Source organism: Tigriopus californicus, chromosome 11 (assembly GCF_007210705.1).
Source record: "Tigriopus californicus strain San Diego chromosome 11, Tcal_SD_v2.1, whole genome shotgun sequence".
In the NCBI taxonomy this organism is placed as follows: domain Eukaryota; kingdom Metazoa; phylum Arthropoda; class Copepoda; order Harpacticoida; family Harpacticidae; genus Tigriopus; species Tigriopus californicus.
Genome location: NC_081450.1, coordinates 1552367 through 1579969, shown reverse-complemented (window position 1 = coordinate 1579969; position 27603 = coordinate 1552367). Strand labels below are relative to the sequence as shown.

Here is a 27603-nt window from a genome sequence, read left to right as displayed (position 1 = left end):
GTTACCAATACTCTTTTAGCATCTCGCTGATGTTAGAGGGGCCAAGGAAACAAGCAAAACATATGATGACCCGCTATACGACAATCGTACAGCCTCCAATGGGTGGACCTTAGTGAATTCAGTCAGCCTTCAAAAGGTTAAAAAGCTTGAAATTGTTCATGTCCTTGATGACTGGCCGTTCACGAAAGGGCTCCATCTACGTAGAAAGGGCGTGATTTGGTCTTGAGTGCCATCATTGGGGCTTCTAATAGAGGTGTCATCATCTAATCGCATTCCTTCTTGTGGTCGGAATAGAGTTCCATGATTGAAAATAATTTGCCATCAATTACAGTTCCATGGTTGCAAATTATTTGCCATCAATTACCTTCATCTCTTTTAGATCCGATGCCGCGCGGTATACGAACAAGCCGGTTTCCTACTCGCTCAAGAGGTCTCCTTTGCGACCAAAGTCGAGACTGATCTTCCAAAAGTTTGCGTCCACGAAAAGGCTGTTGTCCTGGGATGCATGTCGGGCCAAACCTTGTAGTCTCCCCAATTTATTGAGACCAAAGAGAAAAAATATGAATTGGCCCTATGGTTAGACTTCAATCACCATTTCCAATGTAAAATGATCTGCGACAGGAAGCCCCGAAATAGTTCATATAAAAGCCACTTTTTTCCCTCATTCCCCCGATTGGATCTTCTTAACGATATCTTCTCGTGGTGCGACCTTCTCCCTCATAGGCCCACCAAAGCAAGTCCTTTACAAGCGTATTCGCCCTTTCGCTTTCTTTCTCTTCTTCTTCAAGGATCATCAAAATAGGGCAAAGTTCCAGAACTCCGTCAACGTCCGTCAAGATGATTTCCAACTCCACCCCTTTCACGCACTTTCGGGTTCCCAGCTGAAGGAACTTCTCCTCGCAAAAGACGGTTCGAGTGGCGTGACTACCTCGAACGACCTTTCATGCGAGCGATTGCCGTTAGAAGAGGACACCGAAAAGAGGAGCTAGCTCGAGGAACTCGGAGATGCTGATGGTGACCAAAAGATGCCCAAAGGCATTGCCCACAATTCGTTTGCTATCGTCAGATCTGACTGTTACTTTTTTCTGTGACGTGAAATTTGAGACATTCGGTTCGAACCTGGACGGTAAGATAATGCAGTATTATATTAAATTATAGTTGATTCCAAATATATGTGTTATTCATTAAATTGATTCACAGGGTGTTCAATTTTGAACGAGGCAAATTGTAAAGGTAAAATGCACACACAAAAATAAAAGGCTTAAAAAGCATTAGCTTCTTTATCCAAGTTCCCCTTAAAAACATTCCATGAAAGGTGAAGTTTTTTTAACTATTTGAAACAACTCATAGTAAAGAGCCAGATGCCACATTTTTATTAATTAAATGACAAAATCCAAACCTGCCATGAAAAAAAAAACCCAAGTTTTTTCGAATCTGCCTCTGCAAGTTTACTGGGCATTAACACAAGTACATTTAAGCATCGGGTAGCGCAATGTGGCTAAATATTTGAGCTCAAAGTCGACAAAGCATACGAAAGCCAAGCCCAAAAATACGGTATGTGTGCAGTCTCCTTGTCTCTGTGGGTTTTAAAGGGAACAAACCAAGACCGGCAATTGCTCATTCATTTCTTGCCAACGAGCTCCGATGGGACGGTGCCAAAAATCTTGACATTCACATTCAAAGGGAAAACTTGGAACACGGTCCGAGAGCAATTGGAATCCATCCCCGACAGAACAAGGACCAAATGATCTATATGGTTGATGAAATAATAATTCACGGCGATGGTGTCGTTTGCTCATTCAACTTCCTCGTTCATCTCTCTTGGAGCTCCTTCCATTCGATCTTTTATTTGTATTCTTTGCTGAAAAAAAAACATCCTTGTCTGGTGGTGAGTCAGCTTTACACTTAGTGTACTACAGAGTATGTACTTAGTCAACAATCACCCGGCACAGGGAAGTGATTTCTTCTTCAGTTCCAAGTGCCAGTGGATCTTCGAAGCAAAGGGTTGGTTGGCTCGAGCAAGTGAGGGTCCCATCTTTGGTTTTGACTGGCGAGGAAGATGGGGTGGTTGTTTTTGCCTCCACGACCATGATTTTGGCCCTCCGAAAAAAAGGCAGAGAGGGAAACGTGATCAGGATAGGGTGGCACAATGTACGTAGATGCAAACACGAAGTACGGGCTTAAACAGATCATTCGTTTTGTGGTCGGTCCACGATCCATGTTCCCAACAACGTCTCGTTTTTCTTCTTCTGCTTGACTCTTACTGTGGTACAAGTACGATATGCCAGGGAAAGAGGCCATTCATCATGTCACTCGAGTCTCTTTGAAATGGATTAGGTTCTTAGCATCACCTCATTCTCCTGTTTGCTGTGCCAATAGGCTCGTGGATCTCTTTCCTCGTTCCTCAATTCGTCTAGGATTCAATGTTATTGGCCTTTAATCATTGATGCACATGTGTCTTCAAGAACATGATCTAAATGACAAATTCAGCCGCAGAATACGATTAGCCAATGAAGCTCAGCATCTCATTGGTTATAAAAATGTGAGTGAAAGAGGCAAAAAAAACTTCAACATCTCTTAACGATTCAGTGCATGTCTATTATACTAAAAAGTTGTCACTTCATTAGGCTCTGGTGACAATAAGTGCATATTGACCGAAGACAGCAAACGCCATGCTCTGTTCCGCTCTCTGAAGAGCACTCCAGTGTCTAGCTTATCAAACATTGGCAGCTTCCAGAGACTGTCCATAAAGGATCATTCTGTCTACTTATGAGCTCTTGACGCAAGAGACCCTGCCTGCTTCCCTAGCTTGCTCTAAGCTAGTTCCCGGACGGTACCAAAATTTAGTCTCATATCTTTCATCTCGCTTCCAGGTTGGGTTGGAAACTTATTTGGCACAAGTTGGAACGAGCATGGAAAACCGTCTCTTCCCTTGACAAAATGTGTTACAAGTGTCAGGCAGATCTCGGTGGTTATTCCCAGTAAGCTTGTGGAACAATTTCTCGGCTTTTCCGCCTGAATAAAGCCTATCAAAAGAAGCGTTGGAACAAAAAGGCCAAGAAAAACAGACGGAAAAACAACAACGGAAACGAACGAACGAACGAGAGGGGTGAAAAAAAAGGTGGTGAACAAGAAATTTGGACAAATTGTGGGGTGTGAGGATAAATCCAAATTGGCTTCATTAGGGAACACCCACAGACCAAAAAATGGATCTTCTCTTGTTCTTGTTGTGTCTTTGCACCTTTCAAGGTAAGAATGGTTCCATATTCCACGGACTCTAAATTAGGTGTCGAAATGAGATAAAAACTTTTCCAATAGCCATTATTCTTGGACACAGACACAGCTATTATTACTATTTCTACTAGTACAGTACTACTGCTGTTACTATCAGTGTTCCACCGCTGGCACATCCGATATTGCAGAGCAAACGGTTCCCTTGAGGATTCGGCCATAATTACTTCAGTAGCGTTGTACTGGGAGACCATAATTGGCAAAATTTCTCGGAACTTTGACTTCTGCTTTCCGTTTCTGTGTGTTACTGAGTGTGTGTATGAGTGTATGAATGTATGTGAGTGTGTTCTAACACTTGTGAATCGAATCAAACGTTCTTTTAAGAGGATGGTTGTTGGGTCGGTGTACGAACTTACGGACGTATATGTATCCCTTGTTGGATAGAGTGAGGAAAAGAGGTTGGTTGGCCAAAGGCTAAGTGTGGAATCTAATCAAGATAATGCAAAATTTATTGGTTCCCCTGCTGCGAGCCACCTTTTGAGTTGGTGGATCTTTACCTGCTGGGCCCAAGAAATATATGCTGGCCTCGAAGTGAAAGCAACCTCTTTCCCTCCCTGATTTTCCAGTTTCAACCACCCGTTCCATGTCCCATGTTCAAAATAAAAAGCCAGAAGAAAACATAATACCCTCGCTCTATGCATAAAAGAATGAGATCCTCCGTCCCATATTTGGGGAACCTTAACCGAATCTCGGTCTTTTCCGGTCATTTACCTTCATTGTCCGTGGATAAGGAAAGTTTGGACGGCGCCATATCTCCCCATTTACTTGAAATTCTCGAAGACTGATGTTATTTACTCGGCCCTATCACTTTTCTCTCAGTTCAGTCCATATTGATCAGGAGCCTCAGACAAAAGGGTAACCACAACCCTGGAGTTGGGAAACAATTCTTATCAAGCATTTCTGCTTCAAAGAACACTCGGCTTCAGCCAAATTGAAGGAAATCATCCACCGAGCTATCCAGACCCAGGGAAACCATGGTCCAGAGACAACTTTGGAGAAACCATCCATTGTTTCCTGAGCAGCCAAATGTGGCCACACTGAAGGACAACACAAACTAGAAAACCTAAGAAGTCTGGTACAGATGTATCCGTGGTGACCTTTAGAAAGGATGCTAAAGAGATGGGAGGAATTAGAGAGCTAGTAAGAGAAATAACACTAGTACATTTCTTTGGTTCCAATGTGACTGCCTGATGTTCGTGATGGTATTGACATTGAACACATTTAGCGACGTGATTCTCAAAATTAAGTTCCGAGTTCAGGGAGCCAGTGGGTTTATCCAGGGACACTAAAGAGCAAATTCTTGCTTAATCAAGAAAACCTAATTAGCACTTTTCAGTTGTTGAGGTTTAAGGCATGTTTAAAGTCATTTTAAGTATATTTACATGCCTGGTTTCAAGCACATACCATCAATGGTTACGAAAGTGATATTAGTCACATATTTTGTTCAATAATTGTGCCAATAATTGACATTCAAAAATTTCAGCAGCAAAAGGTTAGCCCTTACTTAGAGGGAAAGGTTTGGTGATCACAAAAACGTGGAGTTTCCTTGCTTTAGTGTCCTTGGTTTATCGCTTGTTTGACTGCTTTGGTGGACACTGATCAATGCCGAACTACCGAAATATGATCAAAAGTAATGCCTCAAGTGGCTTGGTTGGAGTGACATATCTCTCCTTAGACCTCCACGAGGAATGTTCGAGACCATAGAAAGTAAAAGCAAGTGATTTCTGCACTCACCTAATTGATTCGAACTTGAGAGGGAGGTGCTTCCGCACGATTGAATTCAAAGAAGCAATGAAAGTAACCCCAAAAGTCTCGAGAGCCTCCAATTTCCTGCTGCTCGAAAAGAAGAGACCGTGGCCTTAACCCCAGGTTCTACTAGAGACCTCTTTGGATTGCCCCCATATTCTGTTGGCACAATCCAAGTGCCAAATTGACGCCCTTCAAGATTTGAACTGGTGTATTTCAATCCCTTAGCGAGAAGCATTTAAACTCAATGTGAGGGACTCGTTTCAAGAAGGGCAAAAGAGAGAAACAGAGAGAGATGGTTTCATAAAAAGTCTGTTTGTCTGATCCCTTCGGGCATTCGGGGGCTCTCTCGGGGTCTGTGGCGAGTGGAGAGGCCAAGAAGTCCAAGGGAATTGTGTCATATATTCAAGTGGGCCATTTTCCTGGGGGATTGGAAGAAGACATTTCGCTGTGCTGGATGTGCGATTCCAGCGTGGTTCGGTGGGACTGCCAAACAAGTTCTTCCCACGAACTGAGACCCCTCTTTCCACTGACCAGGGAACACTTGAAAATTGAATGTCCCTCTTGGTCTTCTTCGGCTCATATCGGAGTACTACAACTTTCCTGGCAGATTCTCCCTCACTCCATCTAGCATTCGCCCAGTGGCTCTTTGGCCGAGAATCAATGCCTTTCCATCCGATTAATAAACTAGGAGCCAAAATAGAGCGAGTTTTGGAACAACCTTTTGGATCTCAAGAGGACTCCTCAAGGGTCCAGACCTACTGGAATGGATTTTGCTTAGGAGTTCTGGCAACGCCTGAAATGAATGATTTCAAAAACCTTCGTGAAAGCTTCGTCATTTTGGGTGGTTCTAGTAAGTTTGAGTAGGGCCTCCCAAAAAAGAAACCCGTGTCTCCATCCGCCCTTTTGCCACTTGCACTCTTTTTAATGGTCTCGTTGTACCATACATGGCTGTGCCAGACCAATATAGGGCGATTGGTACTGATTTCCAATTCGGGGGAGCTCCAAGGGATGAGAATGTCAGTGTTGGAACGGGTCCAAGAATTCTGTTTTCCTCGCTCCCTTCCTCTTCAAACACAAAGACCAGACCATTTTGTCCCTCACACTCATGGATTATTATTGCAAGTTGGGACATCTCTTGAGTGTGCAGTAATTATTCGAGATATTCAAGAGTAGATGGTTCATCCGAAAACTTGTCCATGAAGGCCTTAACATGCATGGATGAAATTGATATTACTGGCGATACTAGCTTCTAGAGGGATTTCTTCATGGCATTTCAGTTTTGAAGAACAACCTGGCTGTAAAAGAGTCTTAAAAAACAGCTAGAGCCCCAAGAGTATTTTTAAACAGACGCGGTTCAAAAAATTATTTGAGAGCCTTTTGAACCTTTTTATCAGTTGAAATCAATACCAACCTGACACGTACGCTATTAGATTTGTTTGACTTTACCATTTCAACCTGATCATCAGAGTCCTCAATGCAATCTGAATTTAAAAGCTCGTTTTCTAGTTTTACGCTATTGCCATCAGGAAACATGCCCCATTTGGAAAAGGTCAAAATCGCTCGTTCAGGCATGACATTGATATAATATGTAACAAACCCGATCTCGTCTGCTGCCAATGTGTAATTTGAAGGGCCAAGGAAAGACTAAATAATAAAAAGAATGCACAAAATGCAATATTCTGCTCAATCTTAATACAAGTCTTTTGAAATAAGTCTATAAGGCTCGAATAAAATATGGTGACTTGATGATTTGTCTTGACTAGAGCATAATTTCTGCAAATTAAAGAAATCACTAAAGTCTTATGGGTTATTCCAATGATTCATTAGTCCCACCTGAAAGTTTTACGCTCTGCCTTCATATTCAAGTTGGAAATACAGACACACCAATGTCGAGACACTTTCAATAGCACCTTTTGGGAAAACCAGTGGAGCTAAAATGTGAAAGATTGGAACCAATTCCAATTTCCGTCTTGGATCCCTAATCCCCTGCTCTTCCACTTGACACTACTGGTTTGGGCGCCGACTATCCCACGGTATGTCCCATCATTCAATGTGTCCAGTTAATAGAAACAAATTTCATGTTGTGATGGGCCGATTTCTATTAGTCAAGGTGTCTGGTGCTCCTGATAGATTTATGGCTTGAGCGAAAAGATTTCCCTTTCCCCTCCAGAGCCCCTGTTACAGTACAATACTTATCTTCCTCCGAGCCCTCGGTCCTTCTTTAACTTTTGGACACAATTCTGTCTTCACAAGGATCTCCAAGGTCCACTGAAAAAAAATTACTACGAACTCTTCCGCACGATTTGAATTTCCCGCTTTAATTAGAAGCTGATGACAGGGTGGTCGTTAGAATCTCGTCCAAGCAGGAAGGCAGCATACATTAAACGTTGCTCAGCCGTGCCAATGGCCAATGAAGTGAAATGGTTTTGTTCAGTGAGGATCTGAAAGATCTCCTGACAAAGATCTCTCGGAGCTGGAAATTGGTTGCTCTGAAGTTCCCACTTACTCACCATCCGTTGGAAGAGATCGCCCGAGGCAATCCATCGTTTTAGAGATTCACAATATGTTAGAATGAGTTACAGCCTGACAAGACAAGAATCCCAAGGACCAAATGGGGTTGGAATTGATTCTTGACCTCATGTGTGTGCCTTCCTCGTCGTTTTCGTTTGAGTGCCAGATGGTTCTCGTTAAAACCATATTTTCCCACTTATTTGACTTGTTGACAAGGAAGTCTCGGAAGTTTTTTCTTGGCCCAATTTCAAAGGCTGGGGTTTAGGGGTGAAGTCGAAATTTGTTGGCTGGAAGTTGGGCTCTTTATTCGCTTTCTCTTTCTCTCACTCAGTCTTTCGTTCTTCGTTCTCAATAACGACGAGAGACTTGGTTCTCTTGTCATTCAGTCAGGGTAAAACTTTGCATAAGTCACAAAAGTCGATCTGTGTACTTGTTCACGTCCTGAATGCAAGTCTACGTTACACCCCAGTGTTGCTAGATTGTACAAGTTTCAATATTCATATAAATACCTTACGTTCCTTGGAATAGCAATCCTAATGTTCTTTATCATTCAAGATCTTGAAATAATAATCTATTGACATATATATATGTATCCGATGCCTGAAGAGTAACGACCAATGTTTAACATACACCATGAGTATGTTTCACATAATTTCGATTTGTTTCATCAACGCTGTCGATCTCCAGTCGTCAAATTGAGGCCAGACATGAGAAGTAGGACAGCGGTGAATTCTTGGCAACACTTTAGTCGAGGCTTCAAGCGATGCCAAGTGTGTTCCCATTGGCAGATGCGAACAAAATAGGTTCATGAATCAACGGACCCGAAAAAAAATGGTTCAAGGGAACCACGACCAGCTGAGCCAAAACTGAGAACCACGTCATGAGGGTCTATAAATCATGACCAAGACGCGCTGATTTGCTCGTTTCAGAAACCAAAACCAGAAAAACAAAGGATTTGTCATTCGACGGAAAGCTCAAGTCTTGGAAACAAGTGTTAGCCGAAAAAGTGTATGTTTGCCTTTCCAAGAAAATACATGGTGAATTGTTGTGGCTCAAAAACTTTGGTATGATTACCTTTTCTGATGCCAAATCAACAATCCGTTGAAAACATCTAAACAACTTTAGCTACCGGTCTCACAAAGATTTAAATAGGGTTCAGGACCGTCTTTCATTCAATTCATCATTGATGATTCAGTCAGCGAAGCATAGAAATTGATTGTTTTCTCATGTCTATCAGACCTTAAATACGAATATGTTTGTGTGATTGACTCTTCCTTGAACATTATCTAATATTTATTAAGCTAGCATCCAAGAAATTACTTTTCTTTACAATCACGAACTAACTTTGAAATGTTATAAATCCTAAAACTAGTCTAGTGTCATACCGGGAGCGACATATTTTAATCTACATATTAATTTCAATGGACTTCATCAGCGAGTCTTTAACTAGGCGAGTGGACATCAAAGACTGATTTTACGTTTTGTCAAAGCTCTTTGACGGATGCATAAATGGAAACAGGCAGGAAAGTACCGCCATTTGAGGCCAAATTGCACACCCTTCATTAAATTAATTATTACCTATTCCTAAAACTGTAGACTTTTTCCTAAATTAACCAGAAATTTTCGATATTTTCAATGAAAGAAATATTGCTCAATATATTATCATAAAAACAACATTTTTCTTTTAAATCGCTTTTTCGTAGCGTATGGTAGTATCCCTTCTAACTTTTGAGATGGTGAAAAATTTTTATCACAAAGTGGCTTAGCTTCGCCAATTGCCATGTCCAATCCTCCTGTTACAGGTATCCTTGACTTAATGAAGCAGAACTTATTTATGATGAGTCGTGGAGCTTAAGACATTAAACTAGAAAAAGGCAAAACTATCGGCAATATTAATGGCGGTCTCACACCTTTGTCAAGTTTGTCCACAACCCTCTTTCGCAGCTATCGCATGTTTAAGACGCTATGTTGTCTATTTTTAAGTTTAGACCGGCACCATGGTCAAAAATGGTACGTAAGGATCATATGCGACTAATCTGGGCCATTGACAACGTGCCATTTTGATTTTCATGCTTAAGACTGAATTGAAGTGATGAACCTGGATGAATAAATTGTTCATTTAATAATCTGCTGATAAAGTCTGGCATCATAGGGCGTATTCTCTCGTTTCTACGTTTTGGTGTCCGCACCTGGACGAAGCAGAGGGCGCTGTCTCCCTCAATGAAAAGGTCTCTCAACTTGAATTCGATGGTCCATTAAATATATGAATATACAGTTAAATAAAATGAAGCAAATCTTTCTTCTTGAACTGTTGAGAATTCCATTTCTATTAGCGATAAGGAAGTCCTCATAAAATAGAGTTTGGTTTTACTTGAGTAAATGAGATGTGCACTGTTCTGTTTACTTGCCATTTGGCCCTTTTGTTGGTTTCCAAAGTTGCTCTCACAGACCGCGGTCATCACTTAACACTTCATTTCCATTCCTTTTCGTTGTTTGAATTTTAAGTAGTATATAATTCCAAGGCCTTTTTGGGGTTTTAGAGCTTTTTTGGCCTCCTTTTTACACTTTTTCTTGAATGTATTACCGAATTAAAGCATACTTTTGTGCATATTTTGGCCGTCTCTGAGTAAAGATATGTGTTTTGCCATAATTTTTGGCGTTTTTGCAGATGGTCCTTCTAGGCTTCGACGTATCCTAACGGTATCAAATTGAGTACATATTCCTACCCTGAATGATATATTTATTTACATGCATCTAAAAGGGCCGTGCATGGAAATGACCAATCAATGATGCCTGCTCGTCGAAAGTAGATGAGCAATGAGTGAGATGATAGATCGCTACTTTCGTTCTCATCGGTATTCATAACATCTCATCCATGAAAATATGTCGCCATAAGCGAGCAAACTAAGGGCCTTCACTCTCTCCATTCTTGCAGACGTGGTCGTACAGCTCTCGGTATTTACTATTTACTCACACTTGACCAAAATGACATTAATCCTCTTTCCTCACGTCCAATATCTACTGGGAAAAAGTCCCCATAATAACACTGTCCAAAATTTAACCTTCCCTAACTGTCGCGCAAATTTTGTTGCTCTCATTCATTTCATGGCGCAATAGACTTAGCTCAATTGCCAACCAAAACTTTGTCTTTTGGGTAGTGATTCTCAGATAGTACTACACCTTCATATGTGTGCATCAAGTGGATAATATGAGGTGCTTCAAATAACCCTTTATACGCGACTTTGAACTCTTCTGATGAAAAGTAAAGTAAATCTAAGAGTTCTTAATCATAAAAATAAATGAAAATAAGTTTTGTGCATGAAGAAAGTATGGCTTATCGTTCAACCAAAATAAATGAACTAATATCTCTTTATTGAAATCGAATCGATCGACCTTTTGGGAAGGCAAACCTGTTCCTGTTGTCATTGAGATTATATACGTCCAGTGGTTCCCAATGTACACGTAGTGTAGTTGCGGATTTCCCTCAGTGTGCTTCCATATTGGATGTGTCTTTGAGAATGTCTTTCATTGGCTTGCTTGGTATTGGTGTTTGGTGGGTGCTGAGTGCTGGAAGGAGGGTTCTCACCCCTGGATTTGTTGAAAGGGATCTCAAAGCCCTGGCCTAAGGCCATGAAAGCTCTTTTTCTTTCATTGGGAAATATGAACTGTCTTCATCGGTCTGTCGCTCTTTCGCTTTCTCTGGGACCACCAACCATTCAACCAACCAACCAACCAATTGACCATTTGGGAGCGTAGCAACTCCATGATCCTCTCTCTTACTTTTATTGAGGATTAGTTGGTTTTGCTCCGGTCTTGAATGATGAGCTTCTACCTCAAAAGAAAAAAAACAACGTGTTGAAGCTTGAACCTTACGACTCTTGTTTGACTAATCTCTATGTCAGTAAGTCTTAGTTTTCAGAACGATGAAATAATATCAACAGCTTGATAAAAACAAAAGTGATTTCCACTCTTGCATTTGATAAGAACCGCAATCTTAATGATCCTACAACTTTATACATAAAGAACATCTTGTGAAATAAGAATCTAAATACATTATGTTTCAGGGAAAGGACGGGTGGATTTTCAAGTATGAAGTGGAATAACTTTTTTCAAATATCTTTTTATCTTCGGACATTACATCTGTTTTCTTTGATCTGGTTTCGGATTTCCTTCGCTTGTAAGTTCAGTGCTTAGTTCGGCACAAGTTGGAATGGTCAATCTGACTGCTTTGTCTCTCCAAGTTACGATTGATTCTTTCCTTTCGCCTTTCTATATACAAACCCAAGAGAAACATTCACCGTTATTAGATAGAACCCAAGAAAAATCTTGATTCTCAAGTGCACAATGCCTTTACATTCAAATCTGAAATATTATGTCTCATCAAACCAAAAACAAATAAACTCGTTTGAGATACCACCAATTTCGTTTTGGTTTGACATGTCCATGAATCGCAAATGGAGATTACTGTAATCATTATCAGTTTAATATCGCTTTTAAAACGAAACACAAAATGATTCTTGACGATATTTTATTTGAACCTCCCATCCGCACCTGTTTTTTTGCAGACTTCCTAACCGCTACTGGCAATGAAATTCCCAGCAGTTCAAGACGAGAAACTTATTTTACGTAACTTTTTTTTCATATATCATTTGAGATCAACCAACGAATAAGAGTTGGCTGATCTGGCTAAACCATGAATTTAAGGTTGATCGAGAATTTTCGTCAGAAACTTGTCCAACTCTGACTTAAATCTTGTTACCGGATCAACACCTTCATACTTCCTGCGAATATTTGAGGGAGGTAAATTAAACAATGAAGGAGCCGAAAAAGAAGAAAAGTGACATCATTGTTCGAACTAGCCTGGATTCACATTAAACCTCTATGGTCATTAGAATTGACCCTAAATCCTGGGTTGGGACAAAGCTCATGGATGCTATTGAAGACGGACAGTATCAGATACCTTTCGTATCTTCTCTGAACACTGTACAGTTCCAACTTGTTTAGTCTCTCCCAATAAGAGAGCTCTCTCATTCCTGTGATGTTCCTAGTAAAACATCTTTGGACTTGTACGACCTTTGGCAATCCTGCTGAGCTAATTGAGGCCCAAATGGGCGAGGCATATTCCAGATGCGGCTGGACAATCAACTTGTACAGAGTTAGCAAATATCTTCAAAATGTATTTTCACTTTGCATTAATATTGAACAAGTAATAAATGTTGCCTAACGGGATGCAATTTTTCTCTGATCCGTCGTTATTCCATTTTTCTGTATATGTTCTTTGTGGTCTAAGCTCACTTAGATTGGCCCAACAAATGTATGCATGTCATTTATGGGCTTGACCACGGTCGGGTTTGTATTTGAGCCGTGGGCATTGGGTGTTCTTAGGTGGGGTTCTAGGGCCACCGTCATGGGTAGGATTAAAGATATGGGCATCATAATTCTCTTTAAGAAGCCCACATACAGGAGCTCTATGGACTTGGACGGGGCTATTTAGAAACAGATATGAGGTTGCAACACGTTGAAGGCATTAGCCACGGAGGCATGTTCCCATTGAGCCAACCTGAGAGCACCCCACCACCCACAAACCAACTTGGAATGGGAAAGAGCAATTTAGCTCGCCACCACCTTGTTCATATATTTCCCCGAATGGTGTCCTAAATGGCTTTCAATATGATCCTTCCGAGGTCAGTTTTTGTTGCGCCGGTCTTCTCTCATGGAACGGTTTCATATTTGGCTCACCAATGCATCCTACAGATTTGGACAGGTCCAACGGTCCAAAAGAACCAATTGGAAGTTGAGTGTTCTACTTTGAGGTTCCGGTGAACCATCCAACCCAGTTAAGAAGTGCAATCTTTAAATACTAACAACGAAGGTTTTGTGAGTGATGCACTGACGTGATGCCAACAGCACCGTGCGTAGTAGCGTGTGAATGAGAAAAAAAATCCGCTTCGCATCCCTCCTTCAGAGAACAAAACTTCATTATCAAGTTGTCAAGTCTCAAAAAAAGATAAAAAGTTCCTGCCTCTCCGCCTCTTTCTGTTCCAACTTCATGGTTGTCGGTAAACGCCGTACTCGGGAAAACTAAAGATGCACTGGAAACACGATCCATAGCTGGTTCAACGAACAAAGTGAGCCAAAAATGTTTGCAGTTAGATTAACTTGCCAATGTCACAGGATAATTTATACTAATAAAACAATTTGTTTTATCATCATGAACGAACAGTAAGAGAGTAACCACTGTTTTTTAGGCAATGCCTGCAATGCTGTAGCTTTTCAAGATGTTTTCCTTTGTTTCCTGAGTTTGAACATTAAATGAGCAGCCATTAATACAACAAGAATTTACTTACATCAAGACCCAATTGATCAATTGGAATTTTCACCACATGTTTGTATCCTCCTTACAAACCGTCTGGCTTTCATAATACTTGTTTTCCTCGCGAAGATCGTACATTCCGCCTCAATTCCATTCTGTTCCTCTTTTTCTTCCTCATTCGCTCCATTGGGCTCCAAGAGCAATGATGACTAAATCTGACCAAGAAATCCCAGTTATTTGGGATCCCTCGACACTTTCTTTGTGTTTACTTTGGTGGGCTGGGAATTTTGGCTCGTTCTCTGGTCTTGGAAGATACTTTTTGCCGGTCTAGCTGGCACAGAACACGAGATGCTAGGCTATGAGGTGGACCTTCGCCAGTGAAGGTTTATAGGAAGCGGTGGATATTGGCTCGAGGGCATGTCAAAAACCCAAATAAAGATAGAGAGAGAGCGAGAGAAAGCACGAACGATATAAAATCAAGCTAATACTCGTCCACGATTCATCTCATCTAACTCAAACCTCAAAATTTAGGTACGTACAACGAGTTCTAGACTCGCAACAATCATGCTCATGTGAAGCGAATGGAAATGTTAACACGTCGATAGAGCTCGGAATATTTTTTAATTTAAATTAAATTTTGACCTCTTTCGGCAAGTTTTGGTCAAAATAACAGTTCTACAATAATAGCGATTTGTACGTCTAAAATAGTCTAAAACAGAGGTTGTGGGGGTCTTTTTGTACACATTTACTTCAAAATACACTGATGAATAACAATTTAAAAACCTTTTTGCCTCGAAAAACACTAGAAAGAAAGCGAAAATTGATACTCCGGCCCATTTTTTTCAATTTTCTGCAAAATCATTGGCTTTAACCATATCCTTTGAATCCTTTGAATCCTTTGAAGAGTTGGCTAGTTCTAATGTGCAAGACATGCAAATGGCAACTTTACTCTTTTCTCTGCACTTGATCGCAATTTCTTACATTATTTGATAAATGCTATCAGACAAAGCGCTCACTTAATTTGCACGTACAAATTTACAATTTTAGGACACCTCAAAACATGACCCTGAACTGAGGAGTTTTAAATGCGAGACTGCACATCAAGTTTTAAGAACATGGATCGTGAACGGCCTTCTCGTCAAACCGGCCTGCTCTTGGTCACAGCAACTCTGGGCCACTTATCGAAAATATAGTACAATGGAAACCGCTAATATAGTCTCCTCTTATATCGTCAATTCGCTTGTATCGTCGCTTTTCCAAAACTTTTTTCTATTCTTACAGTGTTTTATTTGAGTTGGCTCCGCTTATAGCGACACCTCAATCCGGATGAATGGTAGTTTTGAGGCAATTTTTTTCGCATTTGGTCCTATCAGGTGGAAATTCAGGCGACACGAAATTTTCCCAATTTTTTTGTGGACTTCCCAGCAGTTCAAGACGGAAAAAGGGATTTTTCTTACTTGATTTTACATTATAATACTATTTGATCCACCAACAAATTAGAGTTGTCGATATGGCTAGCCCCAAATTTGGGGTTGATGTGGTATTTTTATCAAAAATTGTCTAAGTTTGACTTAAAGGATGTTACTGGATCAGCACATACACAAGTTGATGATGATGATGATGCTTAAGCTAGGAGGGTCTCGTTGTGTTTGCAGTCCACATCTCTTGAAGTCCGTGGTCAGGACTACCATGCCTCATTTTGTTTTATTTAAAACACAGCTGGTGTGAACTTGTATTGCTTGAAAATGTGCATTTGTAACCGTTGAGATGAAAGGTTATAATTCGTCTATTTAATATCTTTCAATTCTTTCGTCTACCAACTAATTTGAGTGGGCAGACCGAGCTAGTCCTTGAATGTAGGCTTGATCTGGAATGCTATCAAAAAAAATTGTCCAAGTCTGACTTGGAAAATGCAACCGGCCTACGTATTCCTTACGAATCTTCGAAGCAAGCAAATTAAACAATGAAGGAGTCCAAGAAAGAAGAGAAGTGCACTTATTGTTCGAACTAGCCTGGATTTTCGATGGTTTGAAGGTGCTCTCAAAACGCACGTTTGGTCTCTACGATCACAACAATGGACCCTACAGTAAATCTTGGGTTGGGTCGTACCTTCTCTGAATACTGTACAAATCCCAACCTTTCTAAACTCTCCCAATAGGAGAGCTCTCTCATTCCTGTGATGTTCCTAGTGAAACATCTTTGGACTTGTTCGACCTTTTGCAAACCTGCTGAACTCATTGGAGCCCAAATGGGTGAAGCATATTCAAGATGTGGTTGAACAATCGGTCTGTACAGAGTTAGCATCGTGATACCATCTCTGGACTTAAACGTGCGATTTATCCAACCACACATTTGAAAAGCTTTACCCACCTTCAACTGGAACCCGAACTTTCCATTATATCGGAGGACACCACTAAATCTTTCATAGATGAGACCTGCTCAATTTTTTCACCTCCATTATCTATGAGTGGAGTATTCAAAGGAGTTGAACTGAAGGTCATTGAGCAGAATTTCATTCCGCTTAGGGCCATATTACTCTCAGTAACCCAAGAGTAGATTCTTTCTAGGTCCTTTGCAAGGCTAGTGGAATCTTGGCCATTTCTACCTGAAACTAACTTTGTATCGTCAGCATAAGAAGAGAGATTGCAGTGATACTAAGCTTTTGAAGCGGGTAGGGAATATTATAAAAGGAGGGGCCCTAAGATGAAGCCCTGGGGACACCAAGCTTGACATCATGTGTGTCACTAAGGGATCCCTCAACCTTAACCAATTGCTTCACCAGAAATGAAGCTTCTTATGCAATTGAGAACCTTACCTTGGATCCCAAGTTCATGAAGTCTATTCAACAAAAGGCCATGATCTACTTTATCAAAGGCCTTGGCAAAATCAAGATAGACAAGATCAACTGATTCATGGCTCTCTATTCCCTCAATAACCTGCTCAATATGATCAATCAGTTGGGTAACCGTGCTAAAATGTGCTCGGAACCCGTGCTGGCAAGGAGGAAGGACTTCATGAATATCAAGATATTCAACATGTTTGAACTTCGTGATCTTCTCAAAAAACCTTCGCAATATTCGAAGTGAGGAGAATCGGTCTACAGTTACGGGGAGAGACTTATCTCCCCCTTTAAAAATTGGAACAACGTGAGCTAACTTTAGTGAAGATGGAAACTAACCCTGATCCAAGATGCAACGCATCAAGTACGAGAAAACAGGAGCGAGAACCAGTGAGCATCTCATCAGAAACTGAGATGTCACACCATCAGGACCAGAGAAGCTGGAAAGCCTCAAGTCCCTTATGGCCTCTAAAGCATCTTGATCTGTGACTACAAGATCATCTAAACGCTCAGCTTGACTAACCATTGTCAATCTCAACAGACTCATCTTCAGAGCAATGAGCTGTTGCTTCCGAACTCAGTGGGGTTGAAAACACACTGGAGAATTGATCTCCAAGCATGTTAGCCATAGTCTCTACGTACATTGCTAATGGCTTCCCATTCGACCTCAAACGGCCCAACGGAGTGTTTCATTTTTCTCTTAGAGTTCGCATAAGAGAAAAAAGCCTTCGGATTCGACTTGACCTCCTGAACCACCTTACTCTCAGTTTGTAAGTGGTCATATTCGATGGCGGCCTTAATCTTACCCTGAACTACGTCCAACTTTTTTTGGAGACTAACCACAATTACTGGATTCGAAGTGCTCTTCAGCCTTTTTGCTAGTTTGCAACTTTTTTTTAAACAAAGTCTTCCTATATTTTGGAATTTTTGTCCGTGTACCACCTATCGGAACACATTCAGAGATTGCTAAACTGGAGCAAACTTCCTTAAAAATGAAACTGATTTATCATGGCTGCATCTATGGACGATTCCTGTTTCAGAATTGAAATCAGGTCCAGTTCTTTCAAATTTTTCCATAAACAATGGAAATAAGATCAAGCTCCCCTAACCTTTCTATAATCAACGGCCAATGTTTATCTTTTAACTTGAAATTAGCCAGACCGACCTTTTTGGCCGGTTTTATGTTGTTGGAAACCGACCTGGCCATCCCGATAGTGAGAGGCTGGGTTTCGCTCATGAATTGTATCCATTTATTAGCATATTGGGGCACGCAAAGGTATCGCTTTAGGAATATGGCGAAGAGAACATCGGTGGACTTGATTGGCGGATTAGGCGGAATTGGGAGACCAGAGGTGAAGGCCGTGAAGAAAAAAAGGGATGACGAAGGTTCTGAAGATTTCAAGGACCATCGGCAATGGAAGATTTTGAATAGGAAGGTATCTGATCCTGGCCCGACCCTTGATTATTTTTTGAACCTTGTCATATGATCGAATCGACCTTTTTTCCCTCGGTACTTCTTAAGTGAAGTCCTGTTCGCAGTCACAATTGTTCCCAAGGTTCGGCCACAAGGCGATTTCAACAACCATTTTGGGTCACAAAATGTATTTGCAATGGTATCAAGAGCGAAAGAAGCACTTGAAGATCATCTTAAGAATTGCAACCAAATAGAGTTCAAACTTTCAACCAGTGATAAGGTTTTTCTATCATAAAGATTTTGCAAACTGTTTATTGTTTGGTTTGGTTGCAATGCCCTGGAGCTTTTGATATGTTGAAAACGATTTAATTTCCGCGGAGGAAAGGTTACAGCGGTTATATTCCGAATATCTCCTTGGATGAGGTCATACTTTGGGAGGGTGGCCTTTAATAGCTCTGAAGTAGGATATTTTACATTGGATATTCAGAATCAGAATCTAAGTCTACATTATTGCACTTCAGAGCTTCATAGAAAGAGGAATATTTGTCATCAGAGGCTCGCGGTTCACATCTTAACTCTGTTCACAAGCCTTTCTACAATGCTCAACCCAACAGCAGCGGCGGCTCCAGTGGCCAACATGATAAATGCTGTGAATATGGCCTTAATCTTTATAGGCTGGAAACCAGATTCACATGGAACCTCGGGCCTCTCCGTGATAAGCGTCTTCAAAATACGATCAAATGTCCCGTTTGTTTGAGCTTGTTCAGATGATAATTGAACACTTCCAAGTATTGGGAATCCTTCTGAAACGCCCAAGCAATGTTCACTCTGAAGTAAGACTTTTGTGAAGCAACAATCTGACAAGGATAGTTGGGCATGCCCAAGATGGTGGATAAATCCTCGCCAAAATAGACCTCTTTGTCATTATTGAGTAGACGATCCTCTATGTTAGCCGTGGATGTCATCAAGGCGTTGGGATGGTCTTTCAGACTCTTTTCCCAGAGTTGAGCAGCTGTTGGATTCGAGCTCAGGGTGGCGAGTCTGAAGTAATCCTCATAGGACGTCGATCCCTCCAAAATCAGCTGATAGTCTTGTTTCTCCACTAAATCCTCCAAAGTTTGAATCGGTAAAGTGATCACCTCAACGGTTAACAAACTGACCAGGCCAGCATTGTAGCTCCAAAAGCACAATGATCCCATGACAAGAACAGATAGAAACAAGATCCGACCGGGCACTTGCCGAGGAGAAGTGGGAACGCTCAAGGCCAGGAATGCCAGGAAAGAAATGGCCAAAGACGTGTTGAAACCTATGGTTGTCTCGCGGTTGACGAACAGGAACAGAACGTAGAGGGACAAGGTGGTGATCACGAAAGCCACGCCCATGGCTGTCCAAAAGGTGTTGTCGAACACGTCCACAAAAGTTGTCCAAGCGTAACCCTGACGCGGAACCTGTGAGATTTGGATAAACGTTATTCTCCACCGATTAGTTGGCGGTGCTCATTTTTAAATTTGAGGAAAAATGTTAGATTGTTGAGATAGAGACTTATTGAGATAGAGGGTTATTAATATCGGGTTAGATTAGGTTGGGTTAGTTAGGTTAGGTTTGATTAGGTTAGGTTAAGTTTAAAAAGTAGCACCGCCAACTAATTGGTGAAAAATAACGCTTACCCAAGATTAGAATTGTTCCTTGTGAAATTCGATTCAATTCGATTGAGCAAAACTGACCTTCATGAAAAGCTTGTTAGCTGCAATCAGAATCCCGGTAGTGAATGAAACTGCTTCACTTCGTTGTGATGTAACGGACAAATCTGCAATGGCAAAGTCGATCGTCTTGTTCACCAACATCCCCATGTTCCCAGACCAAATTCCATTGGCATTCAAACTGCCGAACGTGCCGTCAAATGTGTTCAACATGTTTGTGGAAAAATTGCTTTTTTTGGCCATGATCTTCAAAACATCCACCATGATCCCTGACAATTCCCCGTTCTGAAAAGGTAGACAAAACAAATGGAGCGAGTTTTAAAACTTGAAGGACGCAAGATGGAATAGTAATTCTTATTATTGTGGATCCATGGGAAGAGTCACTTGCCTGGGAGTATTGGAAAACACTTCATCAAGAGAAACAAACACTAGAAGGGAACAACCTCTCGAATGATACCAATTGTTATTGATTGAGGTGTTTCACTCCTCCAAAGCAATGAGACAAATGTTTGTCATTGTATAAAGTGGTATTTTAGCATTCACCCCCATTCACGTTGTTTATTCAACGTACCGCGCGCACACACAAACACATGCACTAATCCATCCAATAATTTAAAGTCAATGATAAGCACGGTTAGTGGACCTGAAAAAGTGTCTTTTCGATTGAAAAGCTGGGCATTAGACTTTAATTTTGACTAGTCTTCTTGTGACTGAGCTCCTTTCTGATCCAAAAATTCCACAAGTTTCATGAAAATGTTGTTACTCGGTTCGCGGTTATTTCATTGGTATTTTGAAAAAGTGCCTCAATCATTTTTACATTTTCTATTTCGGAGAATTTTGGTCGTTAGTGTAGCAGCCGAACGCAAAGTCTGTCAAAATAATACGTAAGGTAAGTCTGGTCCAGCGGTGTTTTTGCAGTATTCTCACAGGTTGTTTTTAGTTATAACCACGAAAATAGGAAAACTCGTACTTTGTTCCAAAGACTAAGAATTATACTATATGTCATATAAAGCAAGGATGCTCGCACAGACCCTCCTGTTGGCGAACACGTTGTTGGCCTTGCTTGTCCATGGTTCTCTGACGCACCCCAAACTGCCTGGCCAACCCGTGGACGCTCCTGTTCGGATTCTGGTTGAGTGTCTGGATCACGGGGTCCCTGACTGCCCCCTGCTGTCCCCCTTGGGCCTGTCCGACCTCTCAAGGTAGCCCATGATCCCATCCTTGTTGTACGCCTTCCACATGTTGTACGTAGACGGTGTTCTTGTGGCATTTCCTGACGTTGACCACGTCAGGCTGGCTCTCGCCGGCCAAAATGCCCGAGATGATGATTTCTTGGAGCCTGTTGGGAGCCACGGTGCGGCCAACGCAGGGTTTGTTTTGACATGTGGTATAAACAAAAATTTGCCCAATAACGTTCCCAAACCCTTTCTAGTTGAAAAACGCAATTACGATGCGTGGCAGGCAAATGGCAGGCAAAATAGTGAGCTTCACATGGAATTTGCGTCCCATGTTAATGCTGTGACTAGTTCTGAGTCTAAAGGTGCTCCAGCTTTTTACTCAATTTTGGTGAAATTGGTCGGGCTCGAGCCAAGACATGCTTAAATTGCGTTTTTTCATTGAATTTATCAGATATTTCAAGCATATGAAGCTGAAAAATTGCACAAGTGCTTTTGAATCGGTGGGAGGCTCCATTGTCAGTAGCGGTAAGTAAGTCTGACCAAAATGAATTGCTTTTTGATTCCAAATACCAATGAAGTTGTAGGAATGCATTCGTCAGTGCTAATATCTTCTTTGTCCAGACCAGCCTCCCTCAAGGTTCACTCAGTCCATAAATTGAAATGAAATTCCGCTAGTGCAAATAAAGCTAACAAATTGGGCATTTACCAGATCTCTCTGAATTATCGATAATGCATGAGATCCTCTGTTCAGGAGACTTGGACGAAAATGCCTGGAGGACCCACCAATCAAAGTTCAGTTGGACTCTTGTAAGTTCGATATTGATTGGAATGCAAAAAAAGATCGGGGAGGCTTATTCATTTTGTAGATATCGATGCATGTGTCTTTTAAAGCAGTACAATAAACAAGACATGGATTAATTTGAAATCAAGACTTTGTTGTACTCTCTTGTACTTTGTCCTGTTCTTGCGAATATTTGCCCGTTTAAGCGCGGCATAATCATGATAAATTGCGACATATATATTTGGATATTCTATTGATGGGGTTTCATATACGTTCTCATTAAGTCAAATTGTCTTGGTTGAGTGGCAATTTCAGGTTTACACGGGTGTGCTTAGAGGGCCACAATGAAAATCGTTTTGTTTTCACCTGAATGGCATAAATGGATTCAGTTATTTATTATTAAAAATCTCATTATATTATTGAAAATAGAAACAAAATTTTTCAAAAATGAATGATATAACCGACTCTCATTAGCTCCTGTTCGCCATCCTCATATTCAAATATTTGATACCTATGTTTATTTGGGATGGTTGGGAAATGGTTTGACTTACCAATGTTGCAAAAGTAACACAAGTTAAATTGAGCCCTGAGATAATTCTGAGTTAAAAATCATAAAACGCCTTAAAAGAGATGAGTGCGCATTAGCCTAACTTTTAACTCATAAGTCCTTTAGTGGCGTTTACATTTGCATCGGACGTAGACCACATGTAATGGGACAGGAAAAAACAGCAAAACATTTGGTTTTGTGCGTTTGAATGCAAATATATTGGGATTCGGCGATTTCCAGTGCTCCTTATTCTCCGACTTTAAGGCCATGAATAGGAAAACATATTTAAATGATTCATTTCAACCCCAAAACGAGATGTCTCTCATCAGAGCTTGGGCATGATGCCATATTTTTCTCAATACGCTGAGCTCAATCGAGTCCAACAAGTTCAATTTGGGAACATTCGACATAAAGTCCATACACCAAACCAGATCTGAACGCCTGGAATATGGACAGGGATAACTCAGATTCCAGCCAATTCAATGAATCTTCTTCAATTGAGACTCTCCCCAGGTGGTTACAATTGTACTGCATGTTTCAATTTTGGGCTCTATCAAAGCACTCGATCACACATTATGCCCTCTCAAAAGGTAGTAAATAAGAGGGCAAATGACGAATGGGTTGGGGGATTCATTTAAGTCTGTGTAGAGTTATTGTGCGAGCTTTGAGAAGGCATAGGTTTTGATCGAGCTGAAATTTCAAACACCAGATTGTGGTGATCTACTAACGCCAAACACAGCGTGTTCACCCATCTGACAATAATCTAGCCTTCCCGTCCACATTCTAGGCGTTCATGGCCAACCAAACCTCGGCTTTGTAGAGAACACTCCAAACTCGTGTCAAGTTCAAATTTCACGACATTAAGCTTTCATGTATCAAAGACCTTTGTCCATGAAGCTCATTTAGGCTCAATAAACGTTGTTTCATTATTCCTTTGGGTGACAAAACCATTGACGAATCGAGTGAAGGCCGCCGCAAATAGGCTGGAAAAGCTCACGCTCTTTGTACTCGTATATAGCGCAACATTTGTGGCTATGGTTATCTTGCAAAACAATAGTATTTTTTGTTGAAACATGCAATTAGTTTCAACCCTATTTTTCCATCTTTCCATTTAACTCGACGATGTGATACTTACCTCGTCTCGATAGTTGAAGCCCGGGTTCTCCTTGTAGCCCACATTGAACATTAAACCCCCGAGATCATGTCTTCTGGACCAGAGAAACTCATTATTGTGTCGACGTAGGGTCGCGTTCCGGACCGAATAATTGGCAAAAGCCAAGGAAATGGTCTCGGAACCGATCCGATAGATCTCCTGGATTTCATACCCACTCTCCTGGAGGTCTTCGTCGTCGTCTTCGTCGTTGTTGTTGTCGTTGCTCGGCACCATTTGGAAGATACGCGAGTCGAGCTTTAATTGGTCCACGACCGGATTTGGAACCTCGTTTGGCACCAACCACGTGGAGCCATGCAAGGCAGTCGGCTCAAATTTGGCCATAAATCGACTGGCTAAATCATCCAAATGGAGGATGATAATCAAGGTCAGCGCCACGAGGTTCGGATCGGGGAGCAGATGGTTGGAACCATTGGAATTCAACCTCGGGTCCAATTCGTCAAAGTTGCTGGGATCAAGGGTTTGAAACGTCATCTCGGTGGAACGAAATGGGGATTGCTTCAAGAAGTGGGCGCATTCCTCGCAAGAGTTGGGATTGAACACGATCAGCACATTTTCGAACAAGATGTCGCGGTTTTGTGCCAAAAACTCGAATCCGCATTGTAAAATATCCAGGCTTCCGGCCATTTCAAAGCGGGGGGAAAAACAAGGTGGAACAAATGTCACTGCTTCTACGTAAGCGGAAGGCTCGAAGAAGACTAATGTGCCTTACTATGGTCCCAATTGAGTATTTTTGAGAATTGGGCGCAATCAAACTTGACATAATATTGACGGAACGTGGTGGTCCAAAATGGCCGCACGTTACGCTACAGTATGACGAGAAAGGTTTGAGCACATTAGAATACCACTGATGAAATCAATCGATGCAACAGTTGTTTTGTCACGGTAGTCTTTACTGTACATGCTCAGTAAAAAAATTGGAAGGTAAAAATGAGCTATAAATTCTCATGTCATACTGTAGGTTCCGGAGGTTCTAGGCAATACTTCGAGGCTGATATTGCATTTGCGTTGACGTTTGCTAACAAAAGAGATGGAGCAAAAACAATAGGATAGGTAGTTTTATGAGTAAGCAATTATTCTAATGTACGTCTTTTAAACAAAGCTTTCTTTAAAAGACCCAAAATTATCATTCTTTTGCGCCAACTCAAAAATGATTTACAGATAACTTTTTCAATGTTTAACAAAAAAATCAGACAGGTCCTTGGAAATTGGGCTAAAAAAAATTTTAAGCAATAGTGGCAATGATTTCAAAAAAAAAGGAAATATTCCGCAATTTTGCCATAACTTCGTGTTCATGCGGTTAAGTCACTTTTGTCGTTTAGTTAATATGTGAGAAATAAAGCGAAAAGTTTTGTTTGTATAGTCGAGTCGCCTTTCCATAGAAACTAAAAATTCCTTTTATTGTTTCGCCAAAATGATGCTTGACGAACAATGAAGCATTCGCTCGCCATTTCCTTTTGAGAGATTGTTTAGCACGACCCAAGCAATTAAAAACAAATATGATTATAGCACTTAACCTACACTCGCAACCCCGTCTAGCTTCTACTTTTGCACTTTATAAGGCTAGGGTCCCCCAAAAATAAAAACAAAGCGTGGAAAAGGGATTGTTTCAAAAAAATCAATCTTTATTATTCACGAGTCCCATGCGAAGTTTCCATAATCCTCAGTTCATTAATAATGCATTTTGTTCCGGTAATTATAGACCACCGATGTTGACTCTTTTTCTGTTTTCAGTGACAGAGTCGGTGAAGATCCGCATCTTGGATGTGCCTCAAGTGGCTCAAGCTGGACACGATGTTCCACTCACCTGTGATTATGACCTTGAGCGACAGAGATTGTATCAGATCAAGTGGTATAAAGGCACCCATGAGTTCTACAGATACACACCCTTGGATCGAGAGCGAATCAAGTTGTTCTTAGTCGAGAATATGCATGTGGACGTGAGTTTGAAAATATGTCGAACATACACATTGATGAATGGTTAAAATTTGATCTTCCGGGGTTTGTAGGTCCAACGATCTGATGACAGAACGGTGGTTTTGAATAATCTCCATGTTGATATGACGGGGAAATACACATGTGAAGTGTCTACCGAGGGCATTTTCGAGACAGTTCAAGGAAATGCGGGAATGACGGTTGTTGGTAAGAGGCATTAGCTTTTCTAAAACGAGTAATCGAATTGCGTTTTTCCGCTAATAAAAGTGGCCAATTACGTACGCAATTTATTTCTCTCTCAAAGCTTATAGCAAACTTCACGCAGAATGAATAAATAATAATTGATTGTGGAGATACGAATAATAATCAATTATAAATGAATGTATAAATTCTAATTAATTAACAACAAATGAAAAGCTTTATCAAGTAACACAAGAGGGTGAGCTCATTCGTTCTCTGCCCTGCTATGTACTGCACTTATGTACTGAACGGGTATAATTTTTGACCTAGGTGTTTGATGGAGCTACTAAAAAGTAAAATGTATAATTGACAGGACTTGAGGCTAGGCTCATATGTAGAAAACAAATCATTGACTCAAGTTGGAGTCGTTTATTCCCTACCCTTGTGCCCCTATCCAAAATTCATGCTAGAGGGAATAATCGAAATGGCCCTCGAAGGTTGCGTGAGAAATTATTCACAACTTGCGTCATTTTCTTGTTCTGTTTCAATCTAAAGCAGCGTCTTTATTTCAATCTAGCTTTTCCACGTGGTGGTCCTCATATTCAGGGAGTTCCAAACGAAGAAGTCCAAATAGGGGATGAACTCCTAATCAATTGTACTTCGCTCAAATCAAAACCAGCGGCTATCCTTAATTTCTTTATCAACAACAACAAGGTAAGAAAAGAAACACAAGTGCTCAAAGTTCAGTGCTTTTGTATTTCATTTTTGCCCAAGGTGAGTCATCGAAGAGGAATCTCCTTGCGACAGTTTCTCATTGTGAACGAAGAGGACACGCCACAAACAGAGTCTTCCATCTTATCGATGAAATTTCACGTGAGGAAAAATCACGTCCGCCAGGGTCGCATCTTAATTAGGTATGGTTCCATTTTGGTCATTTGCTTGAAAACACACGTAATAGACTAACATGATCACATCTAGGTGTGAAGCCACAATCCTCAATGCCTACAGGGGAGACAAGACCAAAGAGATCTTCGTTCGAACTCATCAAGCGGCCAATCTATCAAACAACAAATACTCCTCAATAGCATCGAAAGTATCCATTGCGGCCACCTTGAGTTGGCTCATTAATCTATTGGTGCTTATTGGATTAACGTAAAGTAAGGGAGGCAGTCATAGATATAGGTTGTATTATATCTATGAACGGGTGCGTCATTGCAACGCGCCTCCAGCATGAATAATGTCATTCCACTCCTCATTTCTTTGATATGTTCAAAGTCCCCCCCCAATAATTGATTATTTGATTCATAAAACCTCTAACCTCCGTTTTCGTTATTGAATTGTCTGAAATAAAATATTGCCTACGAAGGTTTGGCCGTCTTTGTCGCTTGCAAAAGTCCAGAAATACATTGACACCACAGATCAGTTGCTGTTCCACTAATAACGAACGTAAGAGTTTATTCCAAAAATAAGCTGACGATAATGCTTTACGAGAGGTATTTTTGCCACGGGCAATGTTTTTTCCTGGGTTTTAATCTAAGAATTAGCATGGTTGTTGAGTGAATTGNCAGAAACTGTCAGAGAGTCAAATGCACTTGCCGTGGGGCTTCATATCTTAAAATCTACTGTTATTGTTTCTATGTTTATGTTGTGCTTGAGAGGTAGCGTGAACAATGCAATAATCTTCTCCCAAGGTTTGTTTGTTTGTTACAAAGTCAGATGGCAGCTCTTTCTTTCCCTTTGCTGCCATCTGATGATGGGTATCCCAATTGAGGGATATTCCCACTTGGTCGTCTCAACTAGGGACCCTGAATTCAGAGACGCGCGAGGTTTGATAAGTGTCTCCATTTCAACAATGTGATCAATCAGTAGAAAAGTTTGCAAACAGATTTTGAATTGATGCACTGTATAAGAAAGTGTTCTACAGGGTGTGCCACTTAAAATCGGGCAAGTAAAATTGCAAATTGTGAAAAGTTCATCAATCACAGACAAAAATC

General features: G+C 40.9%; 2 protein-coding genes across 2 annotated transcripts; one reads left to right on the top strand and one right to left on the bottom strand.

Annotated features, from left to right (window-relative positions):
- Window positions 1-273: 273 nt before the first annotated feature.
- LOC131890278 (uncharacterized) lies at window positions 274-26985 on the top strand. Its single transcript, XM_059239589.1, has 7 exons — window positions 274-1126; window positions 2874-3249; window positions 25229-25434; window positions 25504-25636; window positions 26187-26323; window positions 26384-26523; window positions 26588-26985. The coding sequence occupies exons 2-7, from the start codon at window positions 3207-3209 to the stop codon at window positions 26763-26765; spliced, it is 837 nt and encodes a 278-aa protein (XP_059095572.1). The 5' UTR covers window positions 274-1126; window positions 2874-3206; the 3' UTR covers window positions 26766-26985.
- Window positions 17982-24197, bottom strand: LOC131890275 (probable glutamate receptor). The gene is made up of 3 exons (XM_059239586.1): window positions 23459-24197; window positions 19842-20102; window positions 17982-19565 (listed from the first exon to the last, which is right to left on the bottom strand). The coding sequence occupies exons 1-3, from the start codon at window positions 24119-24121 to the stop codon at window positions 18843-18845; spliced, it is 1647 nt and encodes a 548-aa protein (XP_059095569.1). The 5' UTR covers window positions 24122-24197; the 3' UTR covers window positions 17982-18842.
- Window positions 26986-27603: the final 618 nt, after the last annotated feature.

Excerpts from the sequence above, each read along its gene's own strand:
- LOC131890278 (XM_059239589.1), top strand. The coding sequence starts at position 3,207 with ATGGATCTTCTCTTGTTCTTGTTGTGTCTTTGCACCTTTCAAG. Across the intron at positions 25,637-26,186 it reads TGCGGGAATGACGGTTGTTG|CTTTTCCACGTGGTGGTCCT; the intron begins GTAAGAGGCATT and ends ATTTCAATCTAG. Across the intron at positions 26,524-26,587 it reads CAGGGTCGCATCTTAATTAG|GTGTGAAGCCACAATCCTCA; the intron begins GTATGGTTCCAT and ends GATCACATCTAG.
- LOC131890275 (XM_059239586.1), bottom strand. The coding sequence starts at position 24,121 with ATGGCCGGAAGCCTGGATATTTTACAATGCGGATTCGAGTTTTTGGCA. Across the intron at positions 20,103-23,458 it reads GCTTCAACTATCGAGACGAG|AACGGGGAATTGTCAGGGAT; the intron begins GTAAGTATCACA and ends CTACCTTTTCAG. Across the intron at positions 19,566-19,841 it reads CTAACAAGCTTTTCATGAAG|GTTCCGCGTCAGGGTTACGC; the intron begins GTCAGTTTTGCT and ends CAAATCTCACAG.